Raw genomic sequence first — 17,433 nt, forward strand, 5'->3', positions numbered from 1 at the left:
ATCATTCGAAACTCTACTCAAATAAGTGGTTGAGTCTAAAAAGGTAAAATGGATATTTTTTCTTCATGTTCATTGCCCTTAAGGTTTTGCCAGCAGTGTGTATAGTGTGCACTTCTACGTGTGTGTGTACGTATGTATATATATCAGGTTCTCCCATTATCACTTTGAATTAATAAGTGCTAATGCTTATGCCACCAGATGGCGTCTATAATGTTCATTGTTGCATATGCAGTGTCTGCAAAATGTCTTTTTCCTCATCAGAATTCAGTAAATGTAATAAAAAAACATAAGCATTCATATTCAGATGCCACATAGCAAAGTCTCGTTACACGTTAAAATTTTTCTTATACACCACTATTGTAATGCTGGTGAGGCCATGTGGCTATACCCAACATGAGATAGGCTTGTCTCACTGGCCATGCAGTAGCGAGAAGTATCGCAATATAATTAGGAAATATGACAGAAAAGCTTTGTTTAGCTGTTCATCATTCACCCTAAAGATGCAGGCTACCATTAATACGAATAGTGACCATTTTTAGCCTATGTAACAACCTCTAGAGACCATTTGTGATTACCAAATTATTGATATACCCAACAAGAATCATTGTTATAAAACACGTAACATTAATTACACTGACGTTCGAACACACCAAGAAACTCTATAAAAATTCTATGTTAAATAAGTACCACGCGAGTAATACAATATCCAGAATTTTAAATTGATATTTCGTTACAAATCTACAATACATTCTACAACAATGAATAATAAAAACAATAAATTACTCTATCTTTTAGTTTTACTACTACGAATATGAGAAGAGGCAATAGATACCTTCAAAATATCACTTCAGTGCTCAAAATATAATAAATAATAGAATTTTCTATGCCATGCCCGAACCATGTAGAAAAAAATAAAGCAGTAATATGCGTATATTTGTAAGTTTCGTGTGCAAACTCTATAATTTCGAGTTATTATGAAGTAGATCAACTATTCAACTTGCTTTACTTGTTCTTCGACCGTAGATAAATTTCAATAATGTTTTCATGCTGTGTTGTCAATATCTAAATCACACTTTTGTAAATTTGATATGTTAACTACTATAAATGTTTGTGTTTTCTTACAGCAATCCACATCGGGCTATCTGCTGAGTCCACCGAAGGGAATCGAACTCCCTAATTTTAACGCCGTAAATCAGTAGCTTTACCGTTGTACCAGTGGGGGACTAGTACTATAACTAGCTCGCATTATCAAATGATTTAAATCACATAATTATCGTATGATAATAAAAACAAATTCAATATAAGCTATGTGTATTCATCTTAATAATTATACTAACGACAGTGACAAGAGATGGGGTTTCCAATTATTATTTTTTGGGGGGTTTGTTTGTTGTTAAGCAAAAAGCCGCAATAAGTTATCTCTGCTGTGCCCACCATGGATATTGAAACCTGGTTTTTAATGTTATGCGCTTTCAGATTTGCAGCTGAGTCACTAAGGGTCTAGTTAGGAAGGATTATATGTTTCTAAATGCATGTTATTTTAAAAATATTGAGTTCTGGTTGATTAAAATTAGGCAACTTATACATTGGTTTGCGTGCAACCATCGTCATAATGTCTACTTAAATAGATAATCTACATCTATATCTACGTTATCTATATTTACTTTTTCTACTGTTTATGCACTTCCTTTCTCAGCTTATAATAAATTCATTTAATCACTTCCATTTACAAAAGTCACAATAGGAATTTTTTTATTCCAGGGCCAACGCTCGAGGGGTAAGATCCCTTGATTTCTCGTTGGCACACCGAAGCCAAAACCATCCATTAATCTGATAAAAGCTTTATTTTTTCACTTCTTCGTAAGGCCTTTTTTCAAATAAAGTTTCATTCACTACTTAAAATAAATTTTTCAAAAGAAACACATAATTGTTCTATTCTTCGTACATGGATACACCTTGACAAAAAATATTTTAATTAGATCAAAAGTTAATAACTACATGCTTTCGAGTTGCTTATGTAGTTACAAAATCAATAACAGTCAATTCTTCAGTAAAACTATTTTAAACTAGTAGGAATAATGTTTCATAAGTTCAAAATCCATCATATTTAGTAATTTCTATAGAATATTTAATGATCAGTTACAAAATCTGCCATTATGTTTTCGGTTCCCTTTCTGCAAGTCCAACCAGATTATTCAGCACTGCTCTACAGTTACTCGAGAGGAGTTCTTTATCTTACCAAGGAGCCGGGTTCCACCATGGAAGTCTGTATGAACCAAGGTAAGGCTAGTCCCACCAGAATATCAAAGACGTTACTACCAATACTATTGGAAACGGCCATATCTCCTTGTCCTGAAAACAAAAAATATAGTTGGTAAAAATCTAAAACAACACTTCTCAAGACGATTAAGCAAGTTATGGACTATCCATACTAATATCGTATTCATTTAATTTCTTCCACTTATAAAAGTGACAATAAGAATTTCCGACATCCCAGGGCCAAAACTAGGGGGATCAGCCCACTGGAAATGTCGTTAGCACTCCCAAGACATTAATTTTAGAACTTTTGTTTTATATATATTTGGTCCTATTATATTCTCATTCCTCCCAAACCTCTAGTTAAGAAAAGTTGAGCCCATGACTGTATCATCCATAGTGTATGTATTGCGACTGTCGTGACCACTTTCTTGAAGAAAGTTTAAAATGACTAAAATTACATATAAACATTTATGAATTCGACAATCTATCAATTCCAGATGTATCTCTCCAGTTTTGTTTCTCTTCAGTCCAAATATTAGCAGCTGTAATGGTTCGGTTTGGTTTGTTTTGAATATAGCGCAAAGCTACTCGAGGGCTATCTGCACTAGCCGTACCTAATTTAACAGTGTAAGACTAGAGAAAAGGCAACTAGTTATCAGCACCCACCGCCAACTCTTGGGCTACTCTTTTATCAACGAATAGTGGGATTGACCGTCACATTATAACGCTCCCACGGCCACGGCTGAAAGGGCGAGCATGTTTGGTGTGACGGGGATTCGAACCCGCAACCCTCAGATTACGAGTCGAATGCCTTAACCCACATAGCCATGCTGGGCCCAACTGTAATGGAATATGTTTATTCTCTAAAGAGCATATATATATATATGGAATGAAGGATTTAAACAACAAAGTTACAGTAAAGGTTGTGGCTCACAAGATAATTTTAAACTGTGGTTTACAAACAAATGTGATTACAAGAGATTACTCGCTTATTTACTAAAAACTGAAAACTCAAATATTACGTTCATGTTGAGTGAAGGAACACAAATATTTCTTTTTCCCCCATTTGGATTTTAAATACTAAAAATTGACCCATTCTCTTGTTTATGTTTTTGCTTATCACCAAATCAGTTTTGCTGCTCTTTTTCTCCTCTTTTCGCTTTAGCAGTTTTATACTTTTCTATTTTAAGAAATTGTTGTACAATAAATTTGTACAAAGATACTCACTTACTTTCGTACAATTTAGTCAGTGGTTTGATTTGTTTTGATTTTCGCGCAAAGCTACACGAAGACTATCTGCACTGCCGTCCCTAACTTAACAGTGTAAGACTAGAGGAAAGGCAACTAGTCATCACCACCCACCGCCAACTCTTGGACTATTCTTTTACCAACAAATAGTGGAATTGACCGTAACATTATAACGCCCCCACAGCTGAAAAGGCGAGCATATTTGGTGTGACGGGAATTCGAACCCGCGACCCTCGGATTACGAGTCGAGTGCCTTAACTACCTCGTCACGCCGGGCCTTCAGTCAGTGACTTCCATGAATTTCTTAAAGAACTTTCCATTATAATTACATTTTTCAAGAAATATCTTTCCAATTCATCTCATTAACAGAGTTGTCAGGAAGTACTTACACAGACTTGACATTTATTCAATGATACAAACTGACGCGTCTGGAACTTCTCGTGTTTCTTACTTCATGCTGTTGTTTGCGAGGCTCGTGGTTTCCAGTAAAACAGAAAAGCTGATATTACTCCACAAGAGCCATTCAGACTTATGTATACACTGCACCTATGCTTGAAAACTTTCATTAGTGACAAAATATATTACCTCTACACTTCAACGCTCATATGTTGCTTATGGTTTCCTTTATCTTCGCTTTAGACGAGACTGCATCGAATCGACAGTCTTCTGACTTATAGTACGTGTTAAGGAATATCCCACGTCGAAGATGTACACTAGTATACATGTACCCTATCCACCACTGAGTTCTGATTTCAGAATTTTGTACCGCACAACATATTATAGAAACTCTCGTAATTTAACGACTGAAACCAGATTTGAATGTTAATCAAATAACTTCACAACTGTACATAATATCTGCTGTCCATATATATATTTGTTCTAAATAATAAAATACGTTACTACTGACACAAACTCCAATGTGTAGCATAATTAACTCTAAATGAAATTATAAAACATATTTCTCTCATACGTATTGTAATGTGTTTGTTTGTTTGTTTTGAATTTTGCACAAAGCTACTCGAGGGCTATCTGCACTATCCGTCCCTAATTTAGCAGGGTAAGGCTAGAGGGAAGGCAGCTAGTCGTCACTACCCACCGCCAGCTCTTGGGCTACTCTTTTACAAACGAATAGTGGGATTGACCGTCATATTATAACGGCTGAAATGGCGAGCATGTTTGGTGCGACCGGGATTCGAACCCGCGACCCTCGGATTACGAGTCGAACGCCTTAACACACTTGGACATGTCGGGCCACGTATTGTAATAAATCTCGCTATTCCAGGAGAAGATACATACTACAGAGTAATTATCTTCAACCATGATACAAATGCCAATATACATTTCTCCTGCTTCATTATCAACGTACAGAAAGTTAAAGAGGTAATATGGTAAAATTGATAATTTAGTCAACCATCAACTATTACCAGCACTCCACCGAATTCCTTAACGATTCTTCTTAGAACTCCAACAGATAACTCATTGTGTAGCTTTGTGCTTAATTCTAAAAAAAATAATAAAATATTTATATATATATATATTGTTTTAAGAAGCCAGAATAGAATTGTCGTTTTTTTTATTATTCTTCATATTTCGGCTTGAATGGCGCAAGGAAAGGTGCTGTTAACTCGAGAATAGCTTTATATTCCCTAAATTGTAAGGACAGGCCCTGGCAAAGGTGGGCGATTAACTCTATTATTGGGTTTGACTTTAAACTGGTGAATGTTAAGCAGCGAAGTAACTTGTTTAAGAAGGTTGTTATTGAATAACGAAAGAATGAACTTTTCTTAAAACGTACATATTCTTTATTATATATTCACACACACGGGTATTTTTTCACCCAGTGCGAAGCTAATGCATGATTCCATAAACGCAGCTCTCCCCCACTAGAATATTTTGTACTTATAATACTTAGCCTTATGCATATTTATGAAGAAAATTATACTAGTGTTTGCAGACGTAATGCAGATAAATTATTTCTTTTTGTAGGAGACAAATGGTTTATTAGAACAAGAAAGGAGTTACCCTTTTAAAAAGTATGGAATTTATTAACGTGGACTTTCGAGTGAAAATTAAAAAAAGTGTACGGTAAATAAAATGTCATCTTTATCTTCTATGTCGAGTGTCAACTAGACTTTCTCTCAATACCAGAATTATTGAGACAAACGCAGTAGTTGAGGTAGTATTTATGTTGGTAAACTGCTCGGTAACAGCTGTTATGGTGTAAGATGAAGCGATGACATTCTGGAACACGTGTAACCACAGTACATTCAAATAACGAAATCTAACGAGACGAAATAGAATATTCCCGAGACTTATAGCTCGTAACACTGACAATGTTCAAGAGTTAACAAGACTTTTGCACTAATTACATACCTTGTTTAACGACAATCAAACTCGCGAACGCATCAGGAACACTGGTTCCAGCGGCCAATAAAGTGATTCCCATGATAGTGTCTGGAATCCCCATTGTAAATCCTATCAATGTCACCTGTAGCAGAAATTAAGAACTAGCTATTTTCGAAGACATATATGCTGATACAACACTGATTAAAAAAGTCTAATAATTTCTGATTTCTTGCATTATAGAGAATTTCCTGTAAATAAAGTTCTCAACAGAGCAAAAGTATTAATCCTCCAGTTAGAACACAGATAAAATTTATAGATCACAGAAAACATATTAATATAAAATGATTACAAGAAAACCGAAAGAAATAAAAATATGATTTTCTTTTCATATATAGAAAACGTAAAAAATAAAACTGTAACAATGTATCAACCATGACATTAGCACATTTCAAAAATGTCATGGCACCAAATACTTTTTAATGAATTCAAATAACCAATACGAACTTTTATAAATAATTGACATATTTTACGTAATGTCGTTCTGTAATGTTTAGAGATGTCTAAGTATCTGTAAAAATCAAGGAAGCTGAAGGTTTAGATTTTCAGAACTTTAAATATCAACTGTAACAGTGTTTATTGTGATTCGAACTCGTAACCCACAAATTGCGAGCTCAATACCCTAACCACTAGGCAATGATAGGCCTGTAGAAATGATGTGCACTGAATTAAACTTACCATCCACACCATAATGTACGAGAACACAGCAGTCCAGGTTATGGACATAAAGAAGGCTACCAAGAACCAGTTCCTCCACTCGTTCTTCTTGCAATCAGGTATAGTATAATGCAGAGTTGCCAAAACCGGAATTCTGACGAACCACTTACAAACATTCAAAGCTCCGTCCTCTGTGAGAAAATCATCACTCAATGAAACGTGTTTCTTTTAACTATATTAAACCAACAAATACATCGTTTATATTTTAGCCCAGTTTGTGAAGTTTTACTATAATTCGTTAGAGGGTTAAAATGATTCGATCATTAAGCACACACCTGATCTTTGTTACTAAGTTCCTGACACTTCATTACAACTGTTTATATATCTACGTAAATAAACGAATAGTCACTTTTTAAATGAATATTTACCTAATTTTGGTAATCTCCTCCAGGGTGCATCAGCTGTCCAACTGATGCTCATGCTTTAGAGAAAGACAAGACAGAGACATTAAGATTTGCTAGCAACACTTGGAAGTGCGTGGAAAGGCTCCACACAGCGTCAACACAATTTAAATATATTCCGTTGAGCTAAAGGATTTTAATACAAACCACTACACGTATTATTCAATATATATTTACAAATGTAACGTATTAACCTTTTACTTAAAGACACGCCATTATTTGTATCCATAAATGTCATTTATATGCACCAGTTTAAAACATTCTTAATGCTGGGTTTGGTGATTTTGGTATTAAGTTCACAGTCAGTGAGTGGTACCTTAACATGTTCTTTTTATGCACTGCTTGAAAACATTTCTTTTTATTATTTCGTCATCGTTTGTATCGTGCTCATGTTCAAGTGAAACACAACATACTAACTAACAACTGAACGATTTCATTTCGTAACGATGTATTCTGTTTCGTCATGATGTATTATACCGTGCTTAGGTTCGAGTGAAACCTAATGCTCAAACCAAAAGCTCAAGAAGTTTATTTCGTCTTTGTGTGTTCTGTTAGAACCGTGTATCACGGTTAGAATCGTGCTTAGATTTAAGTGAAGCACATCGTTTTAACCAACCACTGAACGTTTAATCACGATGTGTTTTAGTAGAGTAATTCTCAGCTCCTTATTAACATAAAACATAGCAAGACATCTCAAGAAATCTAACGTAAAGAGGATCACCATGTTTTTCAAACATATAAAGAAACTTTAATCATAAAACATACCTCACGCTTCTTCTGCGACGTAAAAATTCTGTTGGATCAACAGAAGATTGAGATTGTAGCTTAGTTAGACGTCCTCTTTGTCTTCTTATCTGTAAATTCAATAGCAATATCTTTTTTAAATAGAAATATAGTAAAGAATTAACACAAGCTGGCAAATTTTAATTAAGAAGTTGGTTAATTAACAGTAACTTCCCGATCAAAGCAAGCTATCTACGTAGAACAACATTAGAAATCGATCTTATAATGAGTATAACAAATTAACTATAATTTCCTTACATTCTCACTTAAAATGATCAGAATGTGTTTCTTCACCGTTTAGCTACCTTCGCTGTTAACAGTATTTTTGGCCATAAACCCAAGATGTTCGATCAGTTTAGGATATTTAGGTTAGTCCTTAATCCATGTACTAAGCTAATAATACAAAGCTATCTCTATAATAAAATTATAATGTTGATAAAGTAACAATAATAAAACGATGTATATAAAACATTCTAACCAAGAGTGTCCATGAACTAACGTTAAACACTACACTGTACATTTTTTTTTTTTTTTAAGTTTTGCTTCCTGAAATGTTTTTGCTGATTGTGACAGGTACATGGTGGGTATGCACAAATATGGTTTTGGTTTTGCTTCATCACGTAGGAACTCTGAGAAATAGGCAGTTAACTGTTTACTGGCAATAACGTATTTAATTGCGTTTATTTTTCTAATACGCTATTAAGTTCAACATAATTAAAAGTGTTTTGCTCCTGATTTTCGTTTGTATTCAATGTCTGGTGCATCACGTTGCAGTGTCCAACAGTAGTCAGCAAGCATTGACGGATTCCAGTTGCCCTGATATCGTTTTTCCATTGTAGCATTGTCCTCGTGAAACCTTTCACCGCGTTCGTCATTGACAGCACCGAAATTTGCGGGGAAGAAGTTCAAGTGTGAGTGGAGGAAATGAATCTTGAGTGACATGTTGCACTTTATTGTTTTCTATGCCTTGAGAAGTTTGTCTACCAGCTGAATGTATTGTGGGACTCTGTAATAGCCAAGACAATTGTCAACAACGTCTTTGAAGGCTTTCCAGGCAATCTTTTCCGGCCCAACTAACAGATCTTCGAACCGTTTCTCACTCACAACATGTCTGATCCGAGGGTCAACAAAAATGCCCTCCTTGTTCTTAGTCGCAGTTATTCTTGGGAACATCTGTCTTACATAACGAAAACCTTCGCCTTCTTTGTTCATTGCTTTCACGAAATTCTTCATAAGTCCCAATTTCATGTGAAGAGAAGGCAAAAAAATCTTTGCCGGGTCGACAAGCGGTTCATGCGCTACATTTTTCTGTCCTGGAACTAACTTTTTACGGAGTGGCCAGCTCTGTCTAGAATAATGTGACTCTTTGGCACGACTGTCCCATTTGCAGATGAAACAACAGTACTTTGTATAGCCGAGCTGCAGTCCCAGTAACAGAGCAACGACTCTCACATCTCAACACGTATTCCAGTTGTACTTGCTGTACTGGATGTGCTTCAGCAACATTTCCATGTTCTCGTAAGTTTCTTTCATGTGTGCTGCATAAGCAACAGGTATTGAAGGGTGAACGTTGTCATTGTGTAACAGAACAGCTTTGAAACTTAACATTGATGAATCAATAAAGAGAAGTCACTCTTGTGGGTCATGGTTACAACCCAAAGCAGAGAACAATCCTTCGATGTCAACACAGAAACAGAGACTGTCAACTTGTGCAAAGAATTTGGTTATATCATCTTGGCGTCTTCGAAAAACATAAATTTTCGAACCTGGTGACAGCAAACACCATTCTTGCAGTCTCGAACTCAGCAATTCGACTTTTGCTTTTGACAAACCCAAATCTCTGACCAGATCGTTTAATTCTGACTATTTTATGAGACGTGGATCGCCTGAAAAGCACGGTTCAAATTTCGGATCAATGTCACTGCCAGTTCCCTGCATTGCAGTTTCTTCACCTGGTTCATCTAAGGTCCATTCCTCTGGTGGTTTCGGAATTGGAAATCTGTTGTCATGTGGCACGGGTCTCATTGCTGAAGGCAAATTAGGGTATTCAATTGGCTTCTTGTTTTTGGCAGAGAAACCAGACATATTAGTCAAGCAGAAGTAACAGTCCGTCACATGGTCTTTCTGTTCTCGCCATATCATCGGAACAGCAAAGGGCATTGTCTTTCGAGTGCCTCTGAGCCAAGCTCTCAGGCAGACAGCACATGTCGCACAACAAATGTGAGGCGCCCATTCCTGGTCTTGATCATCAATTTTACACCCAAAGTACAGATGATATACTTTCTTCACAGGATCAGTCATTGAGCGTCTCTGATGAACAAGTGTATACTCGTCACAAATATAGCAGAATGTATCGCGGCTGTTAAGACATTGAGGAGACATGCTGATCGTCACCAATCGTCCTGTAAATTGTTTATAACATCTAAATTACTTGTTACAGTGCAACTGAGGCAATGGTATATTCTGAAACAATACGTACACACTATAAGATCTGTATTAATCCAATGAGCAGCATCTGTGTATGCAAGCCACTTTTATAGCCTGCTGAGACAGTGTCAAGCTAGCTCCGGCATGCCCAGGCATACCCGGCCCGGATACTTCCACAAAACAGCTTCCAACCTGGCCTGATTTCCTGACTGGACATGCCCAGACTGCACAAAACATTGTTCATAGATATTTTACAGAAACGAAAATTTTTGGACACATATATTAGAAATAAACATGACAAAACTGAAGATTTCAATGAAACGGTACACGATGGGTAAATTTGGATGTGAATTTTGTGATCAGCAGCCAACAATCTATAAGGAACACCCAACAGTGTTCAAGAAGCAAAAACTTTGTTGTGCAGTGTTATTTGAGCATAACTCAGTCACGGAACAAATAATAGTTATTAACTTCAAGTACTATTGCGATTTTAACATTTGTTGAACAACGTGGCATCCTGATAATCGTGTATAAGCAAAGCTTTAGATAATATACCTGAAAACATCTTGTGGCTACTGAAAACCAATAGGCTCTGACAATTTAACTTTAGAGCAGTGTGATAATTGAGGTAAATTCTTACGAAAGTAAAAACAGTGTAGCGAAGAAGTACTATGCGTTAAAATACTAAATAATAGACAAGAAATTAAATAAATACCTGAATCGTACGATAATTAACTAGAATGTGGGCACCATAATTTGTTTTTTTTAGAGTAAAGTCACATTGGGCTATATGCTAAGTGCACCTCGGGGTATTGAACCTCGGACTTGAACGATGTAAGTCAGTAAACCTACCGATATTCCAACACGAAAAACGGTGCTCTAATTAACATGTAACAACGTTAAACTTAATTTAAATATATATATATAAAGAGAGAGAGAGAAAACACAATATGAGGTGTGCCTAATACAACTAATAATATTTTAATTAACCTCTGTGACTTAACAAAAGCACGTGGAGTGAGCAATAGAAAGTTAAACCTACTGTAAAAGTCGAAAGGTAAATACAGAAAATAAAGTAACCTAAGGTAATTCTAGATCATTAACTTATTGGAGAGCTTTTCACATATGTTGGCAATCATAACTACAGGTACTGTGTGGTATTTGATTGGTTAAGGTGCGTATAATTTGGTTGTTCTATATTATATTTAGCACAGATAGATACATTTGTACGCATTGATTACAACCATAGCCGTAAAAATTATATATTAAATTACTTTATAATGTATTTGTTCTCTCAATGTCAACCAACTATGACTTATTCTGGGGGGGAGCCTTTTCAAAAAGTCTTAAGTATTGTAATAATATAGTCTTAGATAACTTATTATCACCCGTTTTTAAATATGTCTGTATTAAACTGGATATATCGTTGTGTTTTTTCAGTTTTCTCTATCTTGAAATACTATAATCCATTCTCTTTCGGCCCAGCATGGCCAGATGGTTAAGGCACTCCACTCGTAATTCGAGGGTCGAGTGTTCGAATCCCAGTCACACTAAACATGCTCACCCTTTCAGCCGTGGGGATGTTATAATGTTACGGTCAATCCCACTATTCGTTGGTAAAAGAATAAGCCAAAAGTTGATGGTGGGTGGTGATGACTAGCTGCCTTCCCTCTAGTCTTACACTGCTAAATTAGGGACGGCAGATAGTTCACGTGTAGCTTTGCGCGAAATTCAAAACAAACTAAACCATTTTCTTTCACAGAATTAAATTAGACGCAATGCCATAATATTATTCACACACACACCTTGTTAGATATAATGTTTAATGTAAAATTTATTATTTAGTGATATAATATTTAATGGTTATTTAGTTTCCATATCAACACAGTTTAAAAGTAGTTAATTTAAAACTGTTTGTTTGGAATTAAGCACAAAGCTACATAATAGTCTATCTGTTCTCTGTCCACCAGGGGTATCGAAACCCAATTTCTAGTGATGTAAGTCTGCAGACGTACCGCTGTGCCACTGGGGAACAAATTGTTCAATTGTTGGTGTCTCGAAACAACCGAGTTTTTCTCGCTATAAGAGTATTGTTACATCGTAGCATTTCCTAGTTTGTAAAACGTTACAGACCTCAGTTTTTCAATGTATATATATATAAGTAAGTGACCAAGCGAGCGCAAGTCCGAAAAAGTGAAGTTCAGTCAGAAAAAAAATTAGTTAGTGAAAGAAAAGGTGAAGCTAGCCGACATGTGAGTGACTAGCCTTAAAGGGTGGTTTCTTGGTGTGTTTCACAGCTGTATTGTTTGTTTTGAATTTCGCGCAAAGCTACTCGAGGGCTATCTGCGCTAGCCGTCCCTAATTTAGCAGTGTAAGACTAGAAGGAAGGCAGCTAGTCATCACCACTCACCGCCAACTTTGGGCTACTTTTACCAACAAATAGTGGGATTGATCACCACATTATAAGGCTCCCACGGCTGAAAGTGCGAGCATGTTTGGTGTGACGGGGATTCGAACTCGCGACCCTCGGATTATGAGTCGAGTGCTTTAACCACCTGGCCATGCCGGGCCCTCAATCTTATAATAATTCTAGCTCACTGTCACATTAAAGGGTTACGTAGACAGCTACAGATCACGTGATGTCTATTATTTGGAAGAAGCAGAAGCTGTAATCGTTGTAGCAAGCTGATATATGGCTGAAAGGGCGAGAATATTTGGTGCGACGGGGATTTGAACCCGCGACCTTCGGATTACGAGTCAAACACCTTAACACGCTTGGCCATGCCTGGCAACAGCGATAGAGAAAATAATTTGTCTTGCCAATTGGGCTCTAAATAAATGAACCAGTCTATGTGGACTTTTAACGAAAAAACAGGAGACAGTTATTAACTCTGGATATAACCGTGTTAACCAGCAAAAGTCACGAATTAAGAAGTTACGTCAGAAAACGTCAGGTTAGTGAAAGTGTTTTACCACTATAACAAAATGGCAGTTACGAAAGACTACTTATTTAAGCCAAGGTGCGCATGTCACTACCTTTCAAAGAGTTACACTCATAACTTATAAAACTATTTTATCATCAATGTATACAAATAAAATTGGTACCAGGACGTAGTTATTAAACCAAATATTAATATCATATGTGTTTTGAGGTCTCAACTTTATAAAGAAATGTCTAGAAAAAGTCTCAGTGTTCGGTTTGCTTTTAAATTTCGCGCAAATCTACACGAGGGCTATCTGCGCTAGCCGTCCCTGATTTAGTAGTGTAAGAGCAGAGGGAAGGCTGCTAGTCATCACCACCCACAGCAAACTGTTGGGCTACTCTATTACCAACGAATAGTGGGGTTGACCGTCACATTATAACATACCTATGGATGAAAGGACAAGGATGTTTGGTGAGAGGGATATTCGGACCCACGATCCGAAGAATACAAGTAGAGCTCCCTAACTACCTGGCCAATCCTCAGTCCTTCCTACTATGAAAATCCTGACACTTGATTTCCAGGTTTTCGTCTTCTCTAATTTACTTACCATCACCACCACTTCCTCTGAATTACGAAATTTAACGTAAATTACATATTAAAATATAAATATTACTAAGGAAAGTCTAATTTTGAAGCCTTTACTTTTATTTGTTTACGGAGTCATAAACTATAATATTTGATGCACTTGCTGCATCCTCTCTTTCCCAAATTGCCAATAATTCTTTCCTATGTTTTATACTATGTCGTTTATAACCAAAGTTTTAATCTATATATCGAAAGAATTTAATGCTGTGTTGTGTTCAGTTGAGAGTATTGTCAATTTCGTAATTAGTTTGAAAGTTGATCACGTGGTGATGAAATCGACCAAGTAAGGGAATTAATTTAAGGCCCTTATGCCATAGTTAGAAACTAATTAAATTATAATATTTACAGGACTTTGACTGCTTTGTGTGTGTTAATTTTCTGTATAATGTGGTGCATTATTTAAGTAAATAAAAATTATTTATTGTACTAATACCATTAGAATAAAAAGTAGGTTTAAAGTTCATCGACAACCGGAAGTGAAAAAACACAAGAAGTCAAAGGTAAGTACTACATTCCTTGTTTTTCACGTATATTCTTTTGAAAAAAACAACAACAATATATAATCATGTTTTCAAATGTGTAAAGAAACTTCTCAGAGAACTAATATGGTGTTATAAATTTACCTCAAGAATTATCCGCTGTGCAGCACTCCGGAAACGGATATACGGGCGAAAGTGACGTGTCATTAGCATCATTAGGGCAGCTTCGTAAAGTGTGACACTAAAAATTAACGAATATTTTAAACACATCTTTCAATGAATAAACAAAATCTGAAAACTGGAATCGTATTATTAATATTATTTTTAATTTAGGAAACTAAAATACTTCATAGTATACTTTAATCATTTACCTGCACATTTAAGTTTCAGAAAAATAGTTTTATTTTTAATTCAAATATTAAAAACAATTTGTGAAGGCTCCCTTGTAAACCACATTAAAAATAAACAACATTTCTATTTGGAAAGACAGTGAAAACCTTAAAAGTTAATATAACTTTAAATAATTTTTTTGTTTTAATCTTTTTTATTTGCCCTACCGTTTTTGACTATCACGTATAGCCTCGTCTGCAGGTATTACAGGTTGTGATGTCACTGATGTCTGAGCAAAGTCGTCAATCTCGTCGTTGAAGGGAACTTTGAGTTAAAAAGACTTACAGTTAAAAATATATGTATATTAAATAAGTGTTAATATTTTAGTTACTTTTGATAATGCGACTGGAACACTCATGGACATCTTTTATTGTATTTCTCTTGTATTCAACTGGAAATTAATTAATTATATTTCTTTATGTAGCTGATTTGGAAATATTTGTGTACATGCGATAGTAGTCAAACCAAAATAATTGTGTAAAAAGTGATAAAGGCATATTTAGACTTTAGGACATACTAAATATTTTCAGATATGGATTCGACAAAAACCTCTAGTGACCAAAAATAGCACTATTTCAGATAATTCTGTATATTCCGCAAAATGTATTGAAAATTTCCTCCAAACCAACAGTTAAATTTTATAGAATTGCATTTATTCACTGAAATCATGGTTTTCCAAAGTGGTTGGTATCTACCTCCTTGGATCCCTAAAGTGCGATTGGCCTAGTAACAAAGGCGAGCGAATGACGTTCGTTCCGTTTCTCAAATATTCCACAGTGTATACATTTACACAGTCATGAAAAAATAGATATTTTGAAAATAAATTTTAATCTAGTTAATTGTTTTATATTATGATTCTTAAAAATATTAACTGGGGGGTTGATAACAACTTCATAAATTCGTCAAGGGGTCGACAAGTAAAAAATATTTGGAAAACCATAACTTAGGTGACCAACGACACATACAAAGCGTTTTTTAACATATAATCTTATTAGAAGTTGTCAAGATTAGATATATATGGTTCAGAAACTTTAGAAAATAATTGTTTATAGTGTAAAACTGCTTTAATCATGCACAATAAAAATATCAATAGAAGTCTCAATTAGTAAAGTACTCCCGCATTAACTTTAGTAAAATTCTATTTTAACCTTCCTTTTGAACAAAGCGTTAATTGAAGAGAGTCTGACATCACAGTATAAATAAATATACTTGTCTAACTTAGCGTCACACCAAACATGTTTCGCCCTTTCAGCCGTGGGGGCGTTATAATGTTATAGTCAATCCTACTATTCGTTGGTAAAAGAGTAGTCCAAAAGATGGTGGTTGGAGGTGATGACTAGTTGCCTTCCCTCTAGTCTCACACTGCTAAATTAGGGACGGCTAGCGCAGACAGCCCTCGTGTAGCTTTGCGCGAAATTCAAAACAAACTAAAACCAAACCAAACTAACTTAGCGTTTACGTAAGAAAATGTAGTTATTCTTAACTTACATTGCAAAGCTGTTATACTGATGCAGTTACTTATAATTCAAAATAAAGGTTTCCAAGTGAAATGTGTGAACTGTGTATAATACGGCATGAAAGTTGGGACATTATGAAACAAACACGACTGGTGCATCATTCAGAACGTTGTTCATGAGGCTATGCACTGCGTGACAGCTTTTGTGCATCTCTATTTTTGTGTTAATCAACTCTTCTCATTAATTACAATGAATTTAGGACAAGTCCTGGCTGAATCAGACAGTGTTGCCCAAGAGGTTCCCACCCATTTTTGGTCTTCGTTCACCTTTAATCATTTGAACTTAGCATTTTCGGTTGAAATAGTAGACTCTGAACTCAGCAGTTATTCAGTTAATATGCACATGTTGCAAAACAAAAAGGCAGATTTTGTGTTTAGGGACCTAAGTTAGCACCATTGACATCGAATAGATCACTTATCCTGTCATATAGAACTACAAATCGCAAAGGTGTCCCCGCTTATTGCTTTTAGTGCATTCCTAGTTCAATGAAAGCTGTAGTCAACTTTGAAAAGCAACTCAAAGCTTTGCATACTGATTTCTTACCACGTCCTTGAAGGAAAAAAAATCCCTTCCCAGTATTTAAGTTCACGAATTATGAGTCAGTAATCAACTTTTGGTAAGCCAGGGGTATCAGGAACGATCATTGTAGTTTGTAGTGTCGTAAGTATGAAAAGTAAGACAAATTTTCGTGTTTCACACACACACACACACACACACACACGATATTTAAGCTATTTGACAGGTTTATTTCATAACATTGCAACTTTATTATACGATGAATAATATAAATTAATAAACAGGGGAACTAGACTTCTTAAACAAAATTAGGATTTCTGTATTTATCTTTTATGTTAGTTTAGGTTCTATGTTAGTTTATCTTCTATGTTAGTTTAGGCTCTATGTTAGTTTAGTTTCTATGTTAGTTTAGTTTCCACATTCTTCATGTTTTGGAATCTGTAAAAAGAAACAAAAACAACATAATATAAGCACATAGGACTGCTAACTTAGCTATTTTGCCGACTTACCGTAAGAACTGTAACATTTCTTGTCGTTGCCATGAGACAGAATGCTTAGAGCAGTTGAATCTTCTTCAATGAGCCCTAGTCTTTTGGACATCCATCCATAGATATTTCTGTTGAACCTGAGCCAAAAGAAAATTGAAAATTAGAATAAAAGAAAAATATTTTATCTTATCCTAATATCATAAAAATAACAACTAAGTAGTTTACACTGTGAAAGG

At 35.5% G+C, this 17,433-nt stretch overlaps 1 protein-coding gene across 2 annotated transcripts in view; it reads right to left on the minus strand.

The window, feature by feature from the left end:
* The window catches only part of LOC143252300 (sodium/potassium/calcium exchanger 4-like), an 80,591-nt gene that overhangs the window by 5,791 nt on the left and 57,367 nt on the right, over positions 1-17,433 (minus strand). For both annotated transcript variants that reach the window (XM_076504213.1, XM_076504214.1), the window contains 8 exons: positions 17,219-17,334; positions 14,844-14,940; positions 14,431-14,527; positions 7,794-7,882; positions 6,996-7,048; positions 6,589-6,758; positions 5,881-5,995; positions 2,240-2,352 (listed from right to left, as the gene is read on the minus strand). In XM_076504213.1, the coding sequence (XP_076360328.1) occupies positions 2,240-2,352; positions 5,881-5,995; positions 6,589-6,758; positions 6,996-7,048; positions 7,794-7,882; positions 14,431-14,527; positions 14,844-14,940; positions 17,219-17,334 (850 nt within the window). The remainder of the gene's footprint in view (positions 1-2,239; positions 2,353-5,880; positions 5,996-6,588; positions 6,759-6,995; positions 7,049-7,793; positions 7,883-14,430; positions 14,528-14,843; positions 14,941-17,218; positions 17,335-17,433) is intronic.

This window comes from Tachypleus tridentatus, chromosome 6 (genome assembly GCF_004210375.1).
Source record: "Tachypleus tridentatus isolate NWPU-2018 chromosome 6, ASM421037v1, whole genome shotgun sequence".
Lineage (NCBI taxonomy): Eukaryota > Metazoa > Arthropoda > Merostomata > Xiphosura > Limulidae > Tachypleus > Tachypleus tridentatus.